General features: G+C 43.5%; 1 protein-coding gene across 5 annotated transcripts in view; it reads left to right on the top strand.

Annotated features, from left to right (window-relative positions):
- Positions 1 to 21,468, top strand: part of wdfy3 (WD repeat and FYVE domain containing 3) — a 120,576-nt gene extending 99,108 nt beyond the window's left edge. For all 5 annotated transcript variants that reach the window (XM_084946302.1, XM_084946301.1, XM_084946303.1 and 2 more), the window contains 25 exons: positions 459 to 689; positions 5,487 to 5,655; positions 5,856 to 6,019; positions 7,991 to 8,139; positions 8,747 to 8,867; positions 9,349 to 9,434; positions 9,823 to 9,903; positions 10,070 to 10,124; positions 10,215 to 10,334; positions 10,468 to 10,585; positions 10,963 to 11,069; positions 11,511 to 11,664; positions 11,772 to 11,863; positions 11,952 to 12,164; positions 12,395 to 12,536; positions 12,708 to 12,862; positions 13,652 to 13,810; positions 14,236 to 14,415; positions 14,506 to 14,688; positions 15,014 to 15,107; positions 15,233 to 15,376; positions 16,625 to 16,852; positions 16,971 to 17,082; positions 17,284 to 17,481; positions 18,204 to 21,468. In XM_084946302.1, coding sequence (XP_084802428.1) covers positions 459 to 689; positions 5,487 to 5,655; positions 5,856 to 6,019; positions 7,991 to 8,139; positions 8,747 to 8,867; positions 9,349 to 9,434; positions 9,823 to 9,903; positions 10,070 to 10,124; positions 10,215 to 10,334; positions 10,468 to 10,585; positions 10,963 to 11,069; positions 11,511 to 11,664; positions 11,772 to 11,863; positions 11,952 to 12,164; positions 12,395 to 12,536; positions 12,708 to 12,862; positions 13,652 to 13,810; positions 14,236 to 14,415; positions 14,506 to 14,688; positions 15,014 to 15,107; positions 15,233 to 15,376; positions 16,625 to 16,852; positions 16,971 to 17,082; positions 17,284 to 17,481; positions 18,204 to 18,324 — 3,576 coding nt within the window. In that variant the 3' untranslated portion in view covers positions 18,325 to 21,468. The remainder of the gene's footprint in view (positions 1 to 458; positions 690 to 5,486; positions 5,656 to 5,855; positions 6,020 to 7,990; positions 8,140 to 8,746; positions 8,868 to 9,348; positions 9,435 to 9,822; positions 9,904 to 10,069; positions 10,125 to 10,214; positions 10,335 to 10,467; positions 10,586 to 10,962; positions 11,070 to 11,510; positions 11,665 to 11,771; positions 11,864 to 11,951; positions 12,165 to 12,394; positions 12,537 to 12,707; positions 12,863 to 13,651; positions 13,811 to 14,235; positions 14,416 to 14,505; positions 14,689 to 15,013; positions 15,108 to 15,232; positions 15,377 to 16,624; positions 16,853 to 16,970; positions 17,083 to 17,283; positions 17,482 to 18,203) is intronic.
- Positions 21,469 to 21,497: the final 29 nt, after the last annotated feature.

Raw genomic sequence — 21,497 nt, 5'->3', positions numbered from 1 at the left:
AAACATTCAGCAGATGTGCTTGTTGTAAAGGCAAATGCGATGAAAAACTAAAACTGAAGGCTTTAAGTTATTTTATTGGTTTCTGTAAATGCACAAACACATCGAATTTAGCTATAACAGCCTTGCACTCATGCTTGCTAGTGTTTGTACTCATCCTGGATGGTTTTAAGCTGTGATCACACAGATCCTGCATCCATACGTGTGGTTACCAGGTGGGAACTTTCTATTTGCACAAAGTTTATTTTTGTAAAGTTTCCTTAAGTTATTTCTGTGATCAGCGTCAGCACAAACCAGTGTGCTCTAACAGTGCAGTCTGATGTGACTGCAGGACCACACAGAAACTCTGTACGGCTACATTTCACAGCCCAGTGTTACAGTCGTGACATTTATAATTCATAGCAGTATTTTTTCAAGTGACTCACCGCACTCTTGCTTCATCCATCCTCTCCGTCTCGCAGCGGCAGCAGAACGCCCTCAAGTACGTGACGGAGGAGTGGGCATCCATCGAATACGAGCTGCTGCGTGAACGAGGCCTCTGGGGCCCGCCAATCGGCTCACACCTGGACAAGTTTATGCTGGAAATGACGGAGGGGCCCTGCCGAATGAGGAAGAAGATGGTCCGTAATGACATGTTTTACATCCACTACCCGTACGTCCCAGAGACGGAGACCAACACCAACTCAGCACAGGTACTCGGCTTTAAATCGGCATTCACATGTTCCCACAACCCCCTCCAGGACTTTAGCAGATATGAAAGGACTCGTGGTAAATATTCATTTGAGGAATGACATTAGCAAGACGAATTAAAATGTAAGCTGCACCTTTTTTACACTCAGGAGAAAACCTCTGGCTCCATAACATCTCAGTTTTCTCCAGTTTAATTACGAGACAGAGATGCAAATTAAATATGAAAATATCATAAAGAGAGGCATGCAGCCAGCGAAATTCACCCATGGTTTGTGTTACCATTTTTAAGCCTGAGGTTCATTGTTTAGACTGTCGCTATCAACAAACTACTGACTGTAATACTATCGAGAAAGTGTTGGGGTCATAAATCAAATGTGCAGTAAAGTCATTTTTTAAATAGACTTAAATACTTGGTTTAAAGCACGTCAGCATTTTCTTCCCTTTTTAAATCCAAAGGTTACATTTACATACACAAAAAGATCTGGGGCACCTACACACTACACCGACAGGAGTGCCTCTGCCATGGAAACCCATACCATGAAGCTCGCTGAGCAGGTTTGGAGTTACTGGGATCCTCTCCACACAGTCACCATTGATGTAGATCAGGGGTGGGGAACTCCAGGCCTCGAGGGCCGGTGTCCTGCAGGTCTTAGATGTGTCCTTGATCCAACACAGCTGATCTAAATGGCTAAATTACCTCCTCAACATGTCCCGAAGTTCTCCAGAGGCCTGGTAATGAACTAATCATGTGATTCAGATGTGTTGACCCAGGGTGAGATCTAAAACCTGCAGGACACCGGCCCTTGAGGCCTGGAGTTCCCCACCACTGATGTAGATAATATCCCACTGAGATGCAGTGAACTCTGTAAGATCACGGCTGGGTGCTTAATATCCAGAGATTAACAGGTGTGGCCCCAAACTTTGTCCATAGAGTGTATCTTCATTTACAGTCAAATACTCAGACGTTTATAATAGTATGTCAGTAACATATGTCCAATGACATGAGCACAATATTACATTTATAATATTTCAAATGTCTCACAGGGTGTTTTCACATCTGTGGTGTTTAGTCAGTTTAAATGAAAAACTGGTTCATTTTTCTCCTTGGTGCAGTTGGTTTGTGCAGCTGTAAACACAGAAATCACATTCAGGTGTGGAAAACCAACCACACCAAGACCCTTTGGAGGAGATGAACTCCAAAGTGGTTTGTTTGTGGTGTGAACATAATCCGACTTCCATCTGAACCAACTACCAGCTGTACTTTGCAAGTTTGAGCTAAAAAGCTTCCTGTAGTCACGTTTGCACATCATCCTCTACAAAGCAAAGGTCTGTGCAGGTTAGCAAGTAGACGTGAAATGAATGCAAGTTCTCCAATAATCCCAAACACAATAATCCCAAACACAGCACTTTTTCCTGTTTCTACTTTTGTTGCTCCCGCCCCAAACACATCTGGCGAATGAGACAGACTGAACATTCTCACTTGGTTTCTTGGTTTGTAGTGAAGCGTTTTGGTTCGTGTGGAGTTTGAATTTTTCTCTGTGTGGAAACAAACAAAATAACAGGGAAAAGCCAAAAGTTTACAAACTCATCAACTGATTCAGATCAGAATAAACTATAGGTGCGAAAACACCCATACTCCCAGACGTTCACCGACAGTAGTGCAAGTCCATGTCCACAAATTCAACAAGTGTGTCAACTAAGCAGCCGAAAGCATAACAAAGGACACCAAAGTCACAGAGAGCTACACTGTGACAGCATGAAATGTAGCCAAAGTGAAACAATATCAAAGAGAAGAGGCTGAAACTGAATCTCGCAGTTGGACTGGCACGAGCATTTGTTTGAACACATGGCAAAGAAAGTATTTTAAGCATTTTCAATAAAACATGGCAAAGAAATCCAGTTTGTTTCTTTTTAAATTGAATTGAAAAATGTCCTTCTTGGCGTCTGTAACTTCAGCCAATCCGCTGCAGAGCAGCAAACACTCCTTAAATAGAGCTGTAGGATGAGCTCATCGCTGCCCTGTGAGGCAGTGACACAGCCGGTGGCTCACTCTCCCCATCACTGAGACACATTTAGCTTTGTTTGCTCTACAAATAATCCCTCCTCTCTGTTTGCTCGCGGGTGCCTCTCTCCACTCCACAATAATTTATTTGGTCATGAAGATTCAGAGAACACTTCAGGCATTCCCAGTTTTTTTTTACTTTTTTCTGTTTCGACATTCAAGCTTTGAGTTGACTGACTTGGTGTGTCCCTCGAAAGATGAAATCATCCAGCAGTGCTCAAATGGAAACTACACGCATAAAAAACAAACCTCCCTGTTCCTGAAGATGCCCTTTAGGAGTTCAGATTAAGAGTTCATGAACACTTTATGAAGAGTGTCTTTTGATGGCTTCTGAAAAGAATTTAATTAAGTCCAAATTCCCCGCGGCTTGGTTGCTAATGTATAATTTAATCATGCTCGAGGAGCAGTTGCAGCTTGATAAAGCCCCGTTCTTGTGCCATGGACTTGAATACCATTGCTTGCCATTTTCACTTTAAGCGTTGGAGCTCATTAGTTTTGGCTTGCCTGCCTTATTTGGCCATTATTGGAGGACACGCCCCCCCCCCCCCCCCAAACACTGAAGATTTTTCCATTTGATTCCACTTAAATGTTCTTGTTAGGAACAACCAAAAACACATAAAGCTAATTTAATGACCTCATGGTTTAATTTAGTTCACTTCTCATTGGACAGTTCCAGTTCACAACAACAGTCATCTCAAGTTGTTTTATATAGCGAGGCGCAGCCTCTACAGTACAGAGAGAACCCTAACAGTTAGACCATCACCTATGAGCAGCGTGTGGTGACAGTGGAAAAGAAGAACTCCCTTTTAACAGGAAAACAGATCGTCACAGTTGAGTGTGAGAGGACAAAGAAGAGAAGGGACATCAGGGAGGAAAAAGCTCAACTTTAACTAGAAAAACACATTTTTCAGTGCTCTGCAGTAAAATTCCAGCATTCTTGTCCTTTCCTGTCCTCTTTAGTAACCTATAATAAAAAATAATCAGTGAAAAAAAAATAGAAAATTAAGTCAAAATTTCAATCTTTTATGTTCACTGCTAGTGAAAAGTTTGGACACACCTTCTCATTTAATGGTTTTTCTTTGTTTTTACTACTTTCTTCACTGTAGATACAAACTTAAGACATCAAATATATGAAGCAAGATATATGCAATTATGTAGCAAAGAAAAAAATTGATAAATAACTTTAAATGTGTTTTATATTTAAGATTCCCCAAAGTAGCCACGCTTTGCTTTGCTGACAGCTCTACAAACCCTCGGCTTTCTCTCAATGAGCTTCATGATGTCGTCACCTGAAATGGTTTCACGTCACAGCTGTGCCTGTCAGGGTTCATTTGTGGAGTTTCTTGCCTTCTTAATGAAGTTGGGACCATCAGTTGTGTTGTGCAGATGTCTAGAAGTCCCTATTTGACAAATGTTAGAATTTATATTATGGCAGGAACCAATCAGCTAAGTAAAGAGAAACAACAGTTCATCATTACTAAGTTCAAGGTCAGTCAGTCCAGAAAATTGCTAAAACTTTGAATGTGAATGTAAATAATCATGAAAATAAAGAAAAACCATTAAATGTGAAGCTGGTCGTGTATCTCACATGAATGGTGCTGAATTAGCCCGTCTGTAGTTGTACGTATGGTTGGAATAGAAGAAGCCACTAACTTTGAATAGATGATAAAACTCGACCAAACACACACTTTTCAATTATTTCTTCCACTATTTTCTTTTTTTTTTTTTTTACATATTGATGTGACAAAAAGATTAGAAGAGAAACAGCAAAAACACTATAAATCTGCCATATCAATGCTTTGACAAAAGGAAACATAAACTTCCTTTGCAAAAGTTCTGATGTTGAAATTTGGCTCAAATTTGGACTCAAACCTTGTAAATATTTCTCCCAATTAAAATCTAAAAATGTTCTTTTTTACATTTAATTAACCTCTCCAGACTTTAGCATGAAAATAAGAGGATATGTAGGATCATGTGGCTTTGAGCTGTTTGGTTGCTTAATTGAAAAACTTCCCGTGTGAGATATTAAATAGCCATATCCTGCGTGTCTTTACCTTCTTCAGCACTCCTGTCCCCCTCTGGTGCCCCTTGATTCCTCACCTCTGGTTGGGGTCTTTGACTGTATTCAGGTACCTTCTGGAAAAACCTGTTTGGCCCCCACTGATGCTTGCTGTGACTGCATGAGCGTAACATACACGTTGTTTTAAACCATGCAAGTCTGTGTGTGTGTATGTGGTCATGCCAAAATGTGGTCCAGGGGATGCGCAGTACCAGGAACTACCACAAAGGTGACTCAGGCAGATATTCAAATGCCCACCTGTGTGTCTGTGGACAGGGTGTGACAACATGAATAACATGGTACCAGTGCATTTGGGTTTAACTCTGGGAGTGGAAGAATGAAGCACCTATGCTTGGTTAAGCTGGCTGCCTGTGGATGTGAAATCTGAAATACAGCACAGGCTGAACCACGTCACCACTTTACTGCGCTATTGCAGCAAGTTTCTGCCCTGTGTGATGCTCCTCTCACTGAAATTCTTGCAGCGTCATGCAGGAGCCGTGCAAGGCATCGTCAATATATCGACCTTTTATTTTGATCCATAGAATATAAAGATGAAGAATAACTAACTGAAGCATGTGTTTTGTGTTTTGATGCTGACAAAGCCAAAAAAATGTTTAAGTCTAATCAAAGTGGAGTCATGCAGTGCTACATGGTCTCACCTCCTCCTCTCCTCCCCAGAAACCTCTGCGTTACCGCCGCGCCATCAGCTACGACAGTAAGGAGTATTTCATGCGTTTACTGTCCGGAAACCCCGGCATGTACCAGCACTCTGTAGAGCACAGCACCGAGGGAGAGACCACGCACCAAGAGCTGGAGCACGGAGAGGACACCATCGCTAAAGTCAAAGGTAAAGAGACAGCACTGTGGCACTGATGCTGTTAGACGTAGAGTAAGATTCAGAGAAATCCTCATTTGGCCTTCCTTTCTAGTGTTTCATCTTCTGAATGGATTCAGGAGTTCTGTCCTTCTCTGTGGGCGGATTAGTTTCTATCTTAAGTAAGGAGGTGTTGCCTGTATGTAACACTGTGTTTGCACTGTGCTCCTCAGGCCTGGTGAAGGCTCCACTGAAGAGGTCTCGGTCCACAGCGGACGGTGCAGATGAGGACAGTCAGGACCAGCTTCAGGAGCAGCTATTAGAGTCAGGAGGCCCCGAAGAGGAGCAGAAGACTGACAACACGTCCCTGCTGAGACTCCTGGAGGAGGGAGAGAAGGTCAGTCCGAGGGAAGCACATAGATATGAGTGGATAATTAACATAGTAGTAGATTCATAGTGTGTTTTACACCTGAGCGATTCCTGTGCTGCAGGTGGCGCATTTCAGCCAAATATACTGTTCAGTATTGACTGGGAACTTTGTGACGATTCATCAAATGATTGCACATAGTTGTTGCAGAATTGTGACACGGTGTCTTTAGCGAGTTTGGACTGGACATGTTTTCCCATTTCTCCAGTTTGTGCAGGAACATCTAATCTTGCTGCAGCAGTCAGATTTTTTCGCTCTGGCTTTGGCTAGTTGGCAGCGTGTGACAGAGAACTTTGGTTGTCTTTCCAATTTCTTTGCTGTACAGTCACACACAAGCAAACTGCATCTTTGATTTCTAAAGTTTTAGATTTCAAGTTTCACGTCTTCTGTTATTGACTTTATTTATGTGATGAGGTATTGCACTGCGTGTCCAGTCCCAGGATCTCATCTGCTAAAAAGACCCTTTAAATAACACACACACACACACACACACACTATAAAAGATATAACCTCCAGGTCTGAAAAGTGCCTTGAACCTGCATTCTTCCTGATGGACAGCAGGGGGCAGCCTCCCTGGTTGCAAAAACAAGTGTGAATGTATAGCTATATAGACTCGTGTTTGCTAATACCTCAGCAGCACCTTAATATTGAGTTTATGGTAGCAACCGTCCTTTACTTCATGAACTATGGTTCCTTTTAGAGTGAAGTAGATGATAAAGCAGGTTAGGATTTAGGGCATGCCTACCTGGTGAATGACTGCCCTCTCACTGCCACGTTTCTCAGGCAGATCTCACTCATCGTTATCCAGTTTGAAAACACCAAGATGATGTGACGGTGGCTACCGCCATCTTTTATATACAGTCTGTGAGCACACTACAAAATTATCCCTGGGACTTGTAGTTTTTAAGATATATTTAAGTATATATTAGCATACATAAGTAGTTGGATGAATCCGCTTTACTTTCAGGCACATGACATTTTCATCTTAAAGCAATTTTTTTTTTTTTGTTAACCCCAAAGTAAGAAGGCATCTGTTAAAGCTTCAAACTCCCTGCTTGATGTTACGGAAATATTGTGAGACCAAGGATCATTCCCACAGGAGTGACACTTGTGCAGAATTGTTTTATCTAGTATTTCTTGTCAAGGAGAACAAGCGTAAATGCATGTGCTACCTCGACGTATTGTTTCCTAGCGTTGAAGTTTATTTATAGCCGGGCACATCGGTAATTATGTGACCTGCATTTTAAAATTCCAGAAACGAGCTAAGTCGAGGAGGTCCGTGTCTTGGAGTGCTGGACGAAGACTGTGTATAAAAGATGGGCTTAGCCGCTGACACATCGGTCATCTTGGCATTTTGAGACTTCTTACTGACGATTTGTTATCCAATCAGGAAAAGTGCTCGCTGAGGTCACAGAGTAGGGCAGCCTGTTCAGAGACTCCAATACAAACTGGTCTCTTTGCAGCCGGAGAAGTCGTCTTTGCTGCCCAATCAAAAAGCGAGTTTAAGGCATTTCTCTCTATACTGTCTGTCAAATAATAAGACCTGCATTAAACAAGCAAAATTAAAATGTAACCAGATATTTGTGACATTTCAAAAGGAAAAAATTGTGAATCAAAGCTTTTTAAGAAGAGGTTGGTCTGATCATGAAGTACCTGTATCACCTTTACACGTCCCTGAGTCTCGCTTTCGAGATCTTTTGTCAGTTTTTACAAGAAAGATTAATTCTTTCTGGGCTCACGTGCCTTTAAATCAACTCCCACTGTAGTGTTTCTGCTCAGGTGGAGCATTTGAGGATCAGAGGTTTTACACAAAGCTACTTCTCCAGTGGAGAAAGTACACTCATTTACTTGTTCCATGTTCAGAGGAAATTCAGCTGGGGGGCTTTCCTTTGTGTAATTGACCTCTCTAAACTTTAGCTAATTAGCTGTTGTGCGTTCCAGATTCAGCACATGTACCGCTGTGCCAGAGTGCAGGGTCTCGACACCAGCGAGGGTCTGCTGCTGTTTGGGAAGGAGCACTTCTACGTCATCGACGGCTACACCATGACCGTGTCCAGGGAGATCAGGGACATCGACACGCTGCCACCCAAGTAGGTTCACGCCTCTGTATCCGTCCCTCACCTGACGGCGGACGCGGCATCGGCACTTTCTTTCTCTGAATAAAGGATGACATCATTCCCGTGGACGCTGCAGTGGAAATTTCTGCTGCTGGGATGATGTAATGCTGCCGATGGAGCATGCGCTGTGAAAGTCCGCAAAGCTTTTCTCATATTTATTGTTTTGTGGAACTTGCTCAGCCCGTTCCTTTGAGATGCTGCTGGAAAATAACCAAAAAAGGGGAAAAGGAGCAGATGTCTCCCAGACTTTGTGGTGTGTCCCTCGGGTTGTTTTGGTGTTTTTACTCCCTCCTAAGCTTCCCCGCTGTCCTGTACCAGCACAGAGCTGAAATCATACGCCAATTAGCTTATAATTTATTCAAGACACACTCTTTTGTTAGCTGAATGCTTTTTTGATTTCAACTCAACTTTGAAGTTTTTGGAGTGATTTAAAGATGCACTACCAGCTAATTTGATCCATTACGGATGTATGTGTTTATTCATTCTCAGCCATGTCACGGGAACGTACCCACCGCAAACAGGGGATTAAAATTTTGAGTGGATCTTCTCTTGAGAGGGTTGTTGTGTGTTTGTTCTCCAGTATGCACGAGGCCATCATCCCCAGAGGAGCGAGACAAGGACAGAGCCAGTTAAAGAGAACCTGCAGCATCTTTGCCTACGAAGACATTAAGGAGGTTCACAAGAGGCGCTACCTGCTGCAGGTCAGCATGCACGTGTCTCTCACACACACGCACACGCACTGCATGCACCATTACATGCTTTCTTTTAATATAGGACCTGACAGGATAATTAAGTTGAGTAGTTTATAGGGAACTTACTTTGTTTTTCCTTTTTTCTGTCTTTTATACTATAACAGAGCTGGATGCTTCTATTAAACATGGCTTTTCAAGGTTTTTTCTACTCTTGGTTCTGTATGATGTCATTTAATAAGTGCAGGCAAACAGAAGGAATCTGGCTTAAAGGGAAAGTATAAGGAGCTAAAGTGAGTTTATGGGCTGCACCAATGTCTGGTGTTAGATAAATTAGGATCATTTTGAACAGTGAATCATGCAGAACTACTCTCTGGAGTCCAGAAGTAAAAATATGGAGCTGGAAATGATGATGATAGATCATCTGTAAACGTTTTGGGCTATTTATTTACATTTTTTCCTGACTCTCATGTATGCCATCGTCTTCTTTCAGCCCATGGCGGTGGAAGTCTTTTCAGCGGATGGGAGAAACTACTTGCTAGCCTTCCAGAAAGGAGTTCGCAACAAGGTTTACCAAAGGTACTGAATACATATATAAATATAAATGCAGTTCCTGAGCAGCAGCTTCTTGTCTCACATTTCAGTCACAGAGTTTAATTAAACTTGTCATTTTGTGCTCTTTTCAACACTCACACGCTGCAAGTGATCATTTCTTACTGTTTCCTTGGGAGTTGTTGTCAGGGTGGAGTTATTTTCAGTGATAATCTGGTTCTACTGGAGAGCCGTGATCAGCTGTGTCTGTTGTCGTGATCTCTGTTGAGGAGAAGGATTTTGCCGAGATTGATGTTGCTGCTCATATAAAGCTTTTTTTCTCTCCCTGTAATGCCGGTATATCACCGTTGTTGTCAGGTTGCACGAGTCTCTGTGCGCTGTAAAGACATTAATAGGTGGTGTTTGATTCTTCCAGGTTCTTGGCGGTGGTGCCCTCGCTGGCTGACAGCTCTGAGTCTGTTTCAGGCCAGAGACCCAACACCAGCGTGGAACAAGGGTACATCCACCTTCACATCATATCATTTTTATAAATAATAGATTCCGACCTCTGTAGTTAAGTCTCAACATAATGACTCTACAAACGTAAAATCACGAGTGTATGATTAATAAAAGTCCACTGAGCTGTTTAAACGAATCATCCTCTCTGTCCTGGTTTGTGTCAGATCTGGACTTCTCAGCACACTGGTTGGTGAGAAGTCAGTGACTCAGAGATGGGAGGTAAGAACCTGAATTTGTTAGTCTGACTTCAGATTTGAAGTAAAGCACACGGCTCAACAACATGTGTTTGTGTGCGTTTGTGTTCTGTAGCGAGGAGAGATCAGTAACTTCCAGTACCTGATGCATCTGAACACCCTGGCCGGACGCTCCTACAACGACCTGATGCAGTATCCGGTGTTCCCCTGGATCCTGGCCGATTACGACTCAGAGGTGCCTGAAGATTTTATCTGCTGCTGTTTTAATGTTTCTGTGTCCACAACAGAAAATACCCCAGTTTTGATATGAATGCCACCGGGGGCAGTGCGGTGATTTCATGGATGTTTGGGTTGCTTTTGGTCACCAGGAGCTGGACCTCACCAACCCAAAGACATTTCGTAACCTCGCCAAGCCGATGGGCGCCCAGACTGACACCCGGTTAACGCAGTACAAGAAGCGGTACAAGGACTGGGAAGACCCCAACGGTAAGGAAAGGAGACCATCAGATAACGTTTCTCTGTGAGCAGATACATGTGTGTTAATATCATCTACAGACTTTTAGTACCACAAACTCGCTATGTGGGTCCTCCTGCCTACTGGAGAGGCCCAGAAAAAACATGCAGAGTGAACTGAACCTGAGCTGTTGTCACCCACCCAGCAGACGGGTGGGTGACGACTGTCTCAGACCCAGTGGGATTAGACTGTAACCTGCCAGCTCCTGAATGTGTGATGCTTCCTGTACCAGGATATTTTTTGTTGAAGTCATTTATAACATTCATTTAGATTTATTTCTGTAGTAAATATGAAATTAAAAAAATACACGGTACTGGTCTATGCCATTAAGCTCTTTTTGCCTTGCCAGGTGAAACCCCGGCGTACCACTACGGCACTCACTACTCGTCAGCCATGATTGTGGCCTCCTACCTGGTCCGGATGGAGCCCTTCACACAGATTTTCCTCAGACTTCAGGTTTGACGAGTTTCGACTCTACTGACAGTTCAGCTTGAAACCTAAAACATGTAATACAACTCCAACCCTCTATTCCAGGAGGGCTTTTTTAAAAGTTATATATAGTTACATTTGATTTACTTATTTTTTACATATTTTGAAGAATCAAGTCTTTCATTATAAGTTCTATTTTATTTGTTTATTTCCGACTTTATATAGAAAAAGCTAAATGTATTAGTTCCCCTCTTCTTTTTTAGCTTGTTTAACTTTTTTAACCCATAAAAGAGTAAGTCAGAAAACTCCAGAGGACAATGAAACCACATTAATAACACAGTACTGGTATTATTATTTTCTTGTTTGCTGGGCTCTCTTTGCATTTCCTGGGAGTTGCGCCTTCTCTACTTTTAATTCATAGAAATAGTTCTTTTTGGGGGCTAAAGTGTGTCTTTGTGTGAATAACAGGGAGGACACTTCGACCTGGCTGACAGGATGTTCCACAGCGTTCGTGAAGCCTGGCTCTCTGCTTCCAAACACAACATGGCCGACGTCAAGGAGCTCATCCCGGAGTTCTTCTATCTGCCCGAGTTCCTGCTAAACTCCAATAACTTTGACCTGGGTCAGTATCAGAGTCACAGCTGATCGAAGCACTGTTTAAAACCTGACTGGGATCCTTCACTGCTTTGTTATTAATGCTCTTTCCTTCTTTTGCTTTTCATGCACCAGGTGCCAAGCAGAATGGGACCAAACTGGGTGACGTCATTCTCCCAACCTGGGCTAAGGGCGACCCCCGGGAGTTCATCAGAGTCCACAGAGAGGTAGGAGATCAGCTCTTCTAGGCTGGTTTTACTCTGAGTGATTTTGAATCCGCCCTCACGGTCGACGCGTCCTCTGTCCCGGCTGCAGGCGTTGGAGTGCGACTACGTATCGGCCCACCTCCACGAATGGATCGACCTGATTTTTGGCTACAAGCAGCAGGGCCCTCCGGCTGTGGAGGCGGTCAACGTCTTCCACCACCTCTTCTACGAGGGTCAGGTGGACATCTACAACATCAACGACCCGCTCAAAGAAACGGCCACCATCGGCTTCATCAACAACTTCGGACAAATCCCCAAACAGGTCAGACAGAAACACTGACGTGTTCATTTTAATCTAAATACTCCACCCTTTTCTAAGGAGGGTGGATCCTCTTATTTTACCTGATCTGGTTCCTGTTACATTACAAACATTGATGCATTTAACTCATTTAACGTGCTGTGTACTACGGTTGGTTTCTTGCCTTTAACTGGGTTTGAGTAGATGTTGAAATCTCGCTGTCGAATCATTGGTCGGTGATGTTTGTGTTTCAGCTGTTCAAGAAGCCCCACCCTCCTAAACGGGTACGCAGTAAAGCCAACGGCGACGTTGCCGGCGTTCCTCCGAGCTCCAACAGCGACAAGATCTTCTTCCATCACTTGGACAATCTCAGACCTTCTCTTGCACCAGTTAAAGGTACGCACGCACATCATGCGGTCAATTAATTGCTCACAGTGTTGCTCAGTAAACAGGATGCATGCACTACTGATTGCTGTGTAAACAAAGCTTCGTGGGGTCTGTTTGTGAATACAAGGTGTGTAACTCCTTTAAATTCACACTTCTTCGTGCGTGCGCGTTGTTTTCCAGAGCTGAAAGACCCTGTGGGACAGATTGTGCCCACTGACAAGGGCATCCTCGCTGTAGAGCAAAACAAAGTTCTGGTTCCTCCCACCTGGAGCAAGACCTTTGCCTGGGGTTACGCCGATCTCAGCTGTCGCCTGGCTAACTATGACTCCGACAAGGTCAGTAGTGAGAAGTTATCCTGACAGCCAGTTCCTCATAGGTTTAAACTTTAAACTCCTCAAACACCTTTTTATCTCCAGGATGTAGTCTCTATGTGTGAGTGACCCCCATCCTTTTACAGATGTTGTGTTTGCCGACTTCCTTTCTCAATAATTGTGGATTAAGTTCACCTAATTTAAAAATGAGCCACTGTACGTGTTTGCTTCTCGTTTCATCTTGAGGATTCCTAGTAAACGTGGAAAAAAGTAAAGGCAGCGTTTCCCCCTGCTGGTGTTTCACTAAAAATGCATTTTACATGAGATCTGCAGCCATTAAAGAAGCTTTTAAATCACATCTGATTTGTACTGTATATATTCTGTTTTCCTGCTGGCAGCTAGAAAGAAGACATTCTTCAAGCTGAAACAGATTTAGATTTTAATTTGGTGACACTTTCTCATGCTCAGAAGCACCTTTTCATGTCTGACCCCCTCTAAGGTCAGTCTGGGGTTTGCAGCTGGTTTTCTCCTGCCTGTTTTCTCAGTTTGTTGCCTCGTTGCTGCGTGTCTGCAAGAGTATTTGTCTAGACCCCAGACGGTGTCGTGATAGATAATTGGGAGGTGTCCTTCCTCTCTTACAGCCGCCTACATCAGCTTCACCTGACTCAACTGATGCCTCTTGTTTAAATGCATCAGAATGAATAACCAATGAATGGAAAGCTTGAAGATAACAGTCCCGAGAACAGAAGCTGTTACTGTCGTAGATCTTTTCAGTTTTCCACAAACGGATTTGAATGTTCCATCTTGTTTCAGGCGCTTGTGGTGTACGAGTGTCTGTCAGAGTGGGGCCAGATCTTCTGTGCCATATGTCCAAACCCAAAGCTGGTTATCACCGGCGGCACCAGCACCGCCATCTGTGTGTGGGAGACGGGAACCTCAAAGGAGAGGGCAAAGTCACTTACGCTCAAACAGGTAAATGAACACAAAGAGACGCAGTGCAGGTTCGTGCAGCAGCTGCACTTCAGTCATCAAACTTTAAATTATCCTAAAGCAGAAAACATTTATAGAAACCTGGCAGCACTTTCAACTGTGTGAGGTCCAACCAATCAGAAGGCTTGGTCAAAGCTGAACACGGTGTGCTTCAGAGGAAGGATAGAGGACTGTTTCTCCTGTGACTGCCAAAGTTCATCAATGACAGCTTAATCCTTATAGGGTTTAATTAGTTTGACCCATGAAATTAGTTAGATGGCTCCGTGTTTCTGCTTAGTTCATTCAGCACAAACGTTAATCTGCAGACTTTAATCTCCTCGCACACTAATGAAACGAGGAAATCCTGCATGTTAAGGTGTTTAAGTTTCTTGATGCCATTGCGTCTCCCGTGTCCTGTGATATCTTAGGCGCTGCTTGGCCACACGGACGCCGTGACGTGTCTGACGGCGTCTTCGGCGTACCACATTGTCGTCAGCGGCTCACGGGATCGAACTTGCATCATCTGGGACCTCAACAAGCTCTCCTTCGTCACGCAGCTCAGGGGGCACCGAGCGCCCGTCTCGGCTCTGTGCATCAATGAACTGACGGTAAGTTTGTCCTCCGTCACACGTGGAACAGAGAAACTGTGGGTGTAGTTTGGATCGTTTACGACACGACGTGTGTTTGTGTTTGCACAGGGGGACATCGTGTCCTGCGCGGGCACCTACATTCACGTGTGGAGCATCAACGGCAGCCCCATCGCCAGCGCCAACACCTTCACTGGCCGCAGCCAGCAGATCCTCTGCTGCTGCGTGTCGGAGATGAACGAGTGGGACACGCAGAACGTCATTGTCACCGGGCACTCAGACGGCGTTGTGAGGGTGAGCTCGCGTGGATACACATCCCTCTTTAAGTTTATTAGTCGCTTGTGACAACTTTTTACCAAAACATGTTTTCTGTGCTGTTATAAAATGAGTAACAGTCGAGCATAATAACGACAGAACGTTTGTCATTTTTTTCACTTTTTAACTCTTTATAAAATATTAAATATTGTCTGTGTTATTGTGTAAACACTTACACTATTGTGTACTTCACACACATGAAGAGATGCCAAACCGCCTTTCATTGTTTTTGCAACAATGACAATAAAGAGCTATTCTATTTTATTCTATTCTATAAAAGTATTCCTTGTGCTAAATCTTACAGTTTTGGAGAATGGAGTTCCTCCAGGTACCAGAAACACCTGCTCCCGAGCCTGTAGAGCCAGATGTGCCTGACTGCTGTGCTGACGAGAAGATTGGTGAGTCCTAATAGAAATAAATGAGCTCATTGGAGCTGCTAGATCGAGTCATCAGAACACAAATCACACAATACATGTCACTATAAAAAATTGTAGAAAGGTACAAACTTATCTTGGTCTCACAGAGGGCGGTGAGAGTCACAATGGTGATGATGACAGCAGTGAGTCGGATGCAGACGAGCCCAGTCTGAGCCAAGAGCCCAGAGCGCCACACAACCCCTCGACAGGTGGAGGCAGCCAGCCGGGTAGCACCGTCCACAGACCCAGAGGTACTTAGATATAAGTTTATGCTTATGGGGCGATCGTGGCTCAAGAGTTGGGAGGTCGCCTTGTAATCGGAAGGTTGCCGGTTCGAGCCCCGACAGTCTCGGTCGTTGTGTCCTTGGGCGAGACACTTCACCCGTTGCCTACTGGTGGTGGTCAGAGGGCCCGGTGGCGCCAGTGTCCGGCAGCCTCGCCTCTGTCAGTGCGCCCCAGGGTGTCTGTGGCTACAATGTAGCTGCCATCACCAGTGTGTGAATGTGTGTGTTAATGGGTGGATGACTGGTTGTGTAGAGCAATTTTTTTATACGCCACTTCAGCCAAAGAACCAATGAGCTTTTGCAGTGCTGAGCTGTCTGACATCCATTTGTCCGTCCACAAGAATTGCTACTCTTCCTGCAGTATTTTACAGAAGCTCATTCTACATACACATACTGATCACCTAATGGGTCGTTGTGCTCAAAGTCAAGGTCACAGTTGTCATTTTACAGACAATAACCTGTGAATTTTGATGGGCGTCAGCTGGATGAGCTACTGTGCTAATAACATTCTGGTTTTTAGATGGAAGGACCAGCTGTGCATGGCCCCAAAACACGAGAAAGGTCTTCACATCTCTGTAGATGAGGAAGAAAGCTGGATTAGTACAGCTCCCAGCTGGCGAACAAACCTCCCTGAGCACAGACCAGCTGTGTTAAAATCTGAATGAGCACACATTCAGATCCAGAACTAACACTAAAATTATCTTACGTGTAAGCAAAGCACAACAAATGTTCACTTGTTTGCTACTGGAGTGAACAGCTCGCACTATTGTTAAAGGCGTAGCAGCGATTTGCCCTCCATTGTCTATGTCAGTCAGACTGAAATCAGTCAATGAGGACATTCAGATTGAAAGATATCTCGGTTTCTGTTGTCAGGCAAGAGCAAAAAACTAAAACTAAAATCTTATCATCAGTGTCAGCTTTGATTTTGGCTTTAGTATAAAATGTTCCCTTGTTTATGTCTGTGTCAGCTGCCCTGTGGTTGCTCTCATTAGCTGCTGCGCTCTGATGCTCACTTCCTGAAGAGCGTGAGATCAGCAGCGGCTCCGCTGTGAGGCTGAAACATCGAATCCAGAATCTCTGCTCATAGAAATAGAGCAATAATACGACCCCTGTAGATTACCAACACTGATGTTTGTTTTTACTTGTTAATGTAAGAACCTTTGTTTGATATAAGATATTGTTCCTGCTAATTTTCCATTGATTAATACCCTTAAGGTCCGTCGGCCCGAGCAGGAGCATCTTGGTCGATGGACAGCGGCTCTGACGATTCTCACCGCTGGTCAGACACCCTCAGCATCGACGAGAAGGATGGATTCGTGTTTGTAAATTACTCTGAGGGCCAAACTAAAGGCGCTCACCCAGCTCACTCAGGCCAGGGCTCAGTGCCTCAGCCGCTGCATCCCTCCACTATGGAGGCACGGACATATAACCAGCTCAGGGCAGGTGGGTGTCCAGCAGCTGCAAAAACCATGCTGTGTTTTCATGTTCTAAGTGATTATTCTGCCATTGAAGGGGAGACAACAAATAGATAAGTTAAGTGTTTGTTTTTGTGCGTTCACAGGCTACAGATGGGAGCGCCAGCTGGTCTTCCGGAGTAAGCTCACCATGCACACGGCTTTTGATCGCAAGGACAACGCTCACCCAGCCGAGATCACCTCCCTCGCCATCTCCAAGTAAGAGAGCCGGGTCGAACCAAACCGACAAACAGGAAATGAGTTTCTTTTTGTAAACGCTCGTATTCCTTTGGCACATCTGAAGAACGTCTTGTTTTGAAAATATGTTATTCAGTCCAAGCAAATATTTTTGAAAATAAGATATGTAATTGTTTTGTTTTTCTCTTTCTTCCTTCCCGCTTTGGGCTTTCCTCTCTCCAGGGACCACAGTAAAATCCTGGTAGGTGACGGTCGTGGCAGAGTGTTTAGCTGGTCGGTCAGCGACCAGCCCGGCCGTTCGGCAGCAGACCACTGGGTGAAGGACGAGGTGGTGGACAGCTGCTCCGGCTGCACGGTTCGCTTCTCGCTTACTGAGCGACGCCACCATTGTAGGAACTGCGGACAGCTCTTCTGCCAGAAGTAAGATCATTATTCTGCAGTTTTTCCACCTAAGCATGCTTTTATATGTCATTGTCATACCAGAAAGTGTCAGAACAAAATACCATTATAGGTATAAAAAAGTATATCCAGAATCAATGTAAGTTTCAGAGATGCAAAATTAACCATTACCATTTCTTCTGGTACCAGTACCAGTACATAAATTCTAATTAAAGTTCTTGAAGTTTTAATGGAAGTAACAGCGCAGTAACAGTGCTTACATGCTTTAACCCACACAGGTTTTTTTTTTTATTGCACTTCATTTTTTTTACCTCAGCCTTGTCAGATTTTGGCTCTGGTGTTCCTCAAGGCTCGATCTGGGGTCCTTTGTGTTTTTGCTGTGCACACTACCATTGCACAGCAACAGGCGAACGGTCTTCATTTCCATTTTGCAGCTCACTTTTTCCAAGTTTCACTGTCTCCAGCAATCACCTGCTGGAGGTTGCCAAGGGGTTGCTGACAAGTCTCTGGGCCTCTCTGAGGTTTCTGAGATCTTATGCAAATAAAATATTTCATTCTCTGATTTTGTGTGTGTGTTTAAAAAAAAATTATTGGGGTTGTTTGTTTCTAACGGTTTAAATCGTGGCTCACGTCAGTGAATGCGTTAAAATACTCAGCAATGTTACTTTTCTTCACCTTCATCATCTTCATTTCTCTTCTGCACTGTGAAAAAAAATCCCCCCGTATCTCCCCCTGTGTCACAGGTGCAGTCGCTTCCAATCAGAGATCAAACGGCTGAAGATCTCGTCACCTGTGCGTGTTTGTCAGAACTGTTATTACAACCTCCAGCATGAGCGAAGCGTCGAGGACGGCTGCAGAAACTGAGCTCCACGTCCACCCGCCGCCGGCCCCAAAACAAGCCCCTCCTGAGGACCCGGGGAGCATTTCATTCCTCTGTCCGACTTCCCTCTGCATCTCCCGAAACTCCTTCCCCCTTAAACCCTCAGTAACCACGTGCACTGTACCGCACTGACAGGGTGTCGCAGGAGGGAGCGACTCAAGTACGGCGGCGGAGCTCAGCAAAGGAGAAAGGATGTGAACGAGGACAACAGATCACAAAGAACATGGAAAGAAACTCAGTCCCCACTTTTACCACCGGCACTCACCTGGAACGGAGGGAAAAAAACGCAGCACGCACGAATCAGTCATCCACCATCTTTGCTTAGAGATCGAGAAACAGGCAAAACTCCTTCGGCTTTCACAGCAGGATGATAAAAGACAAAAACTTGTTGATAGTGTAAATAGGTATCACGGCCTTTTTAACTCTAAAAGGAGCAAACACAGAACAAAAGATAAGGTCAATGAAGTAAAAAGAAATGCCTGTAACATAGCGTTGTGACTAACCACTCCTGGCTTAAAAAAACAGAAAAATGATTGTGTGTAGTCTGCGTCACGAGTCACAGCGAGAATAACACGGAGGGGAGGGAGATGAATGTCCATAATTAATGTCTCTGGGTTGACCGTACTAGTGGGTCTAGTTATGCAAAATGACTTCTTTATAATTTCCCGATCGTTTTGTTGTTTACAGATCTGTGATTTATTCTGTGAGAGTGTCAAACCGTCGCCACGCGGACAGAGAGGTTGACTCTCTGATTGTCGTTTCCTCTTTTTTTTATTGCCAAACTGTTTTCTCGTGTCAGTTATGATGTTTAATTTTTAACATGTCATCTGTTCAGTCCTTTTTTTCTCATTTGGAGATTATTTTTTTTATTTTAGTTACTGCTGCTTTCTGAAGACTACAAACTTTATCGTGTTCAGTTTGACTTTGATTTTTCTTGTTAGAACCATATCACTCCTTTCATTTTGTGGTTCCTTCTGCATTATTATAATTTGTTATTAAGAGAGAGAAAAAATCGGGTTCATCTTGTGTAAAAAGGTTAAAAGTAACGCACATGCGTCCCGTAACTGCACATTTAGCGTCCATCGTGTCCTTTCTTTTTTGACCGTACAGCTTTAAAGCAGCTTCTTGAATGCACACTAAAAAGGGACTTCCTCATGAACTGTGTTTTGTTTTTTTATTTATAGTGTTGGTTTCTATTGAGGATTTGCTGGATTTTTACTCCCCTGTGGCATTATCACAGCAGCTCTCAACACTCGTTATCCTCACTCACTGGAGCTGCAGCCAAGCACCTTTTTATTAAAGAGATGTTTCAGAGTATATGTGGACGTTGGAGGAGGTGTAAATAGTCACGTAGGCCGTTGGACTTTTAATAAATCTTGGCGTGTTTTGTCTTTAAAGGTAAAGACTGGGCCAGACAGACTTGCAGAGTATTCTTGTTTCGCTTTTCTTTACCATATTTTACAGTTGGGGTAAAGCTGCAGGAGAGCGAGTCTGTAGGTTTCTTTTCCTACCATTATATCAGTGCTATGACTTCATATTCCATCCTTGTTGCTCCTGCAGGGGAAGAGAAGACGTGGATTTTGATGTGACACTTTAGACTGAGAGCATAAAATGAACCTCGTGCCCTTCAGTTGTTGACGTTAATAAACCTTTTGACTTGATCTAACTTTATTGTAGAGTTGATTAATTTAATGTTTTTCAGACGTCTAAATTCATTTGCAGCTTAACTGTTTAAATGTTAAAAGGACTTGGATTGTTGCACTAACATAACACGGGACAAACTCAAACCTATGGGGTGTCATTTGTGCCATCAGATTAGTGACTGTCACTTTAACAGTGAGCAAAGAACCCCAACAATCAGATGACCTCCCTGTGAGCAAGAACTTGGCGAAAGTGGAAAGGAAAAACTCCCTTTTACCGGAAGAAACCTTCAGCAGAACCAGGCTCAGAGAGCAGCGACGGTTATCTTATTACTTGAGACCAGAAATTAAAATGACTTGATTCTTCATTTCATCTGAAAAGGCAGAATGTGAAGTACTCAAAGGAGTTTAAACACTATAAAAACATGTTTCTCTGCCCCGCTGAGACAGCGATATCAGAGGTTTTATCTGCTTTCATATTGTTGAATGTAACTTGATCTTTTGTCAACACAAATCCATGTTTGGCTCTTTCTGCGTTAAAGACCGCACATCTCCTCTCCCCTCACTCGGTTTGTGGTTCTGTGGGCAAACTGTGCATTCAAGGGCTGCTTTCTTTCTTTCTTTGTACGTCCCACAAGTCTTCACAGCCATTTAATGTTCACCCTCACCGCTCCTTGTAATAATAATAATATGCACTCATGTTATTGTCCTCCTTTATATCATTCTGCCTTTCTGTACTGTAACTTAGCGTGCAATCATGCCATCCAGCTGAAACGGCCGAGTCGGCTTCTATCAATCGAGGATTCCTTTTGCACCTTCACGTGTACAAAAAGAGAAAAAAAACAGTCACGTTTTTATCGAATGCAGATTTTCGTTTTAACTGAAAGGTGCATTTCACAGCGGATAAATGAACTGTACAAAGTATTTATGCAATTATAACTGGGTTTAGATTTTCTTTTATATATAATTATTGTGATTTCAGCAAGTTTTGTTACTTGTTGCATGTCTATTAACACAGCTGACTTTCTGTGTCAGTGCATTGTACATGTTTGGCATTAGATTATCTCTCTTTTTTGCTGGATTTATTCTTTTTTTGTTTTTCTTTGAGGCATTGTTTGACGGGTCATACCGAGCGACAGGTTTGTGTACAAAGCCGCAGATCATGACCCCGACTCTGGGTGGACTTTTGTACTCTTTATGGGGGGAAAAAATAATTAAGGATTAATCGAAAGCAAAAAAAGAAAGGAAAAAAAAAGGAGAAATCTGGATTATTTTGGTGGTCTTGTATTAGACTGCGTTACTACAGTATCTGGTGTGCAATCTGTAATAGCTGAATGTTCCTTGTATATTTGTGTTCACTACATCCTACGAGAGAAAAAACCCACAGTAGAGTAACCTCCCCGTCCCAAAATGTTACAATAATGCAATAGATCTGGTACTTATTCTTTTTCATTTCATTTCAATAAAAAATTGCTGTTTCCCACCAAAGGTATTTGCTTCGTTTCTAAGTTATAGCA

The sequence above is a fragment of the Perissodus microlepis genome, chromosome 12, assembly GCF_051167445.1.
Source record: "Perissodus microlepis isolate ML-2025 ecotype Zambia chromosome 12, ASM5116744v1, whole genome shotgun sequence".
In the NCBI taxonomy this organism is placed as follows: Eukaryota; Metazoa; Chordata; class Actinopteri; order Cichliformes; family Cichlidae; genus Perissodus; species Perissodus microlepis.
The sequence above is the reverse complement of the archived record's forward strand: the minus strand, read 5'-3'. Positions and strand labels throughout refer to the sequence as shown.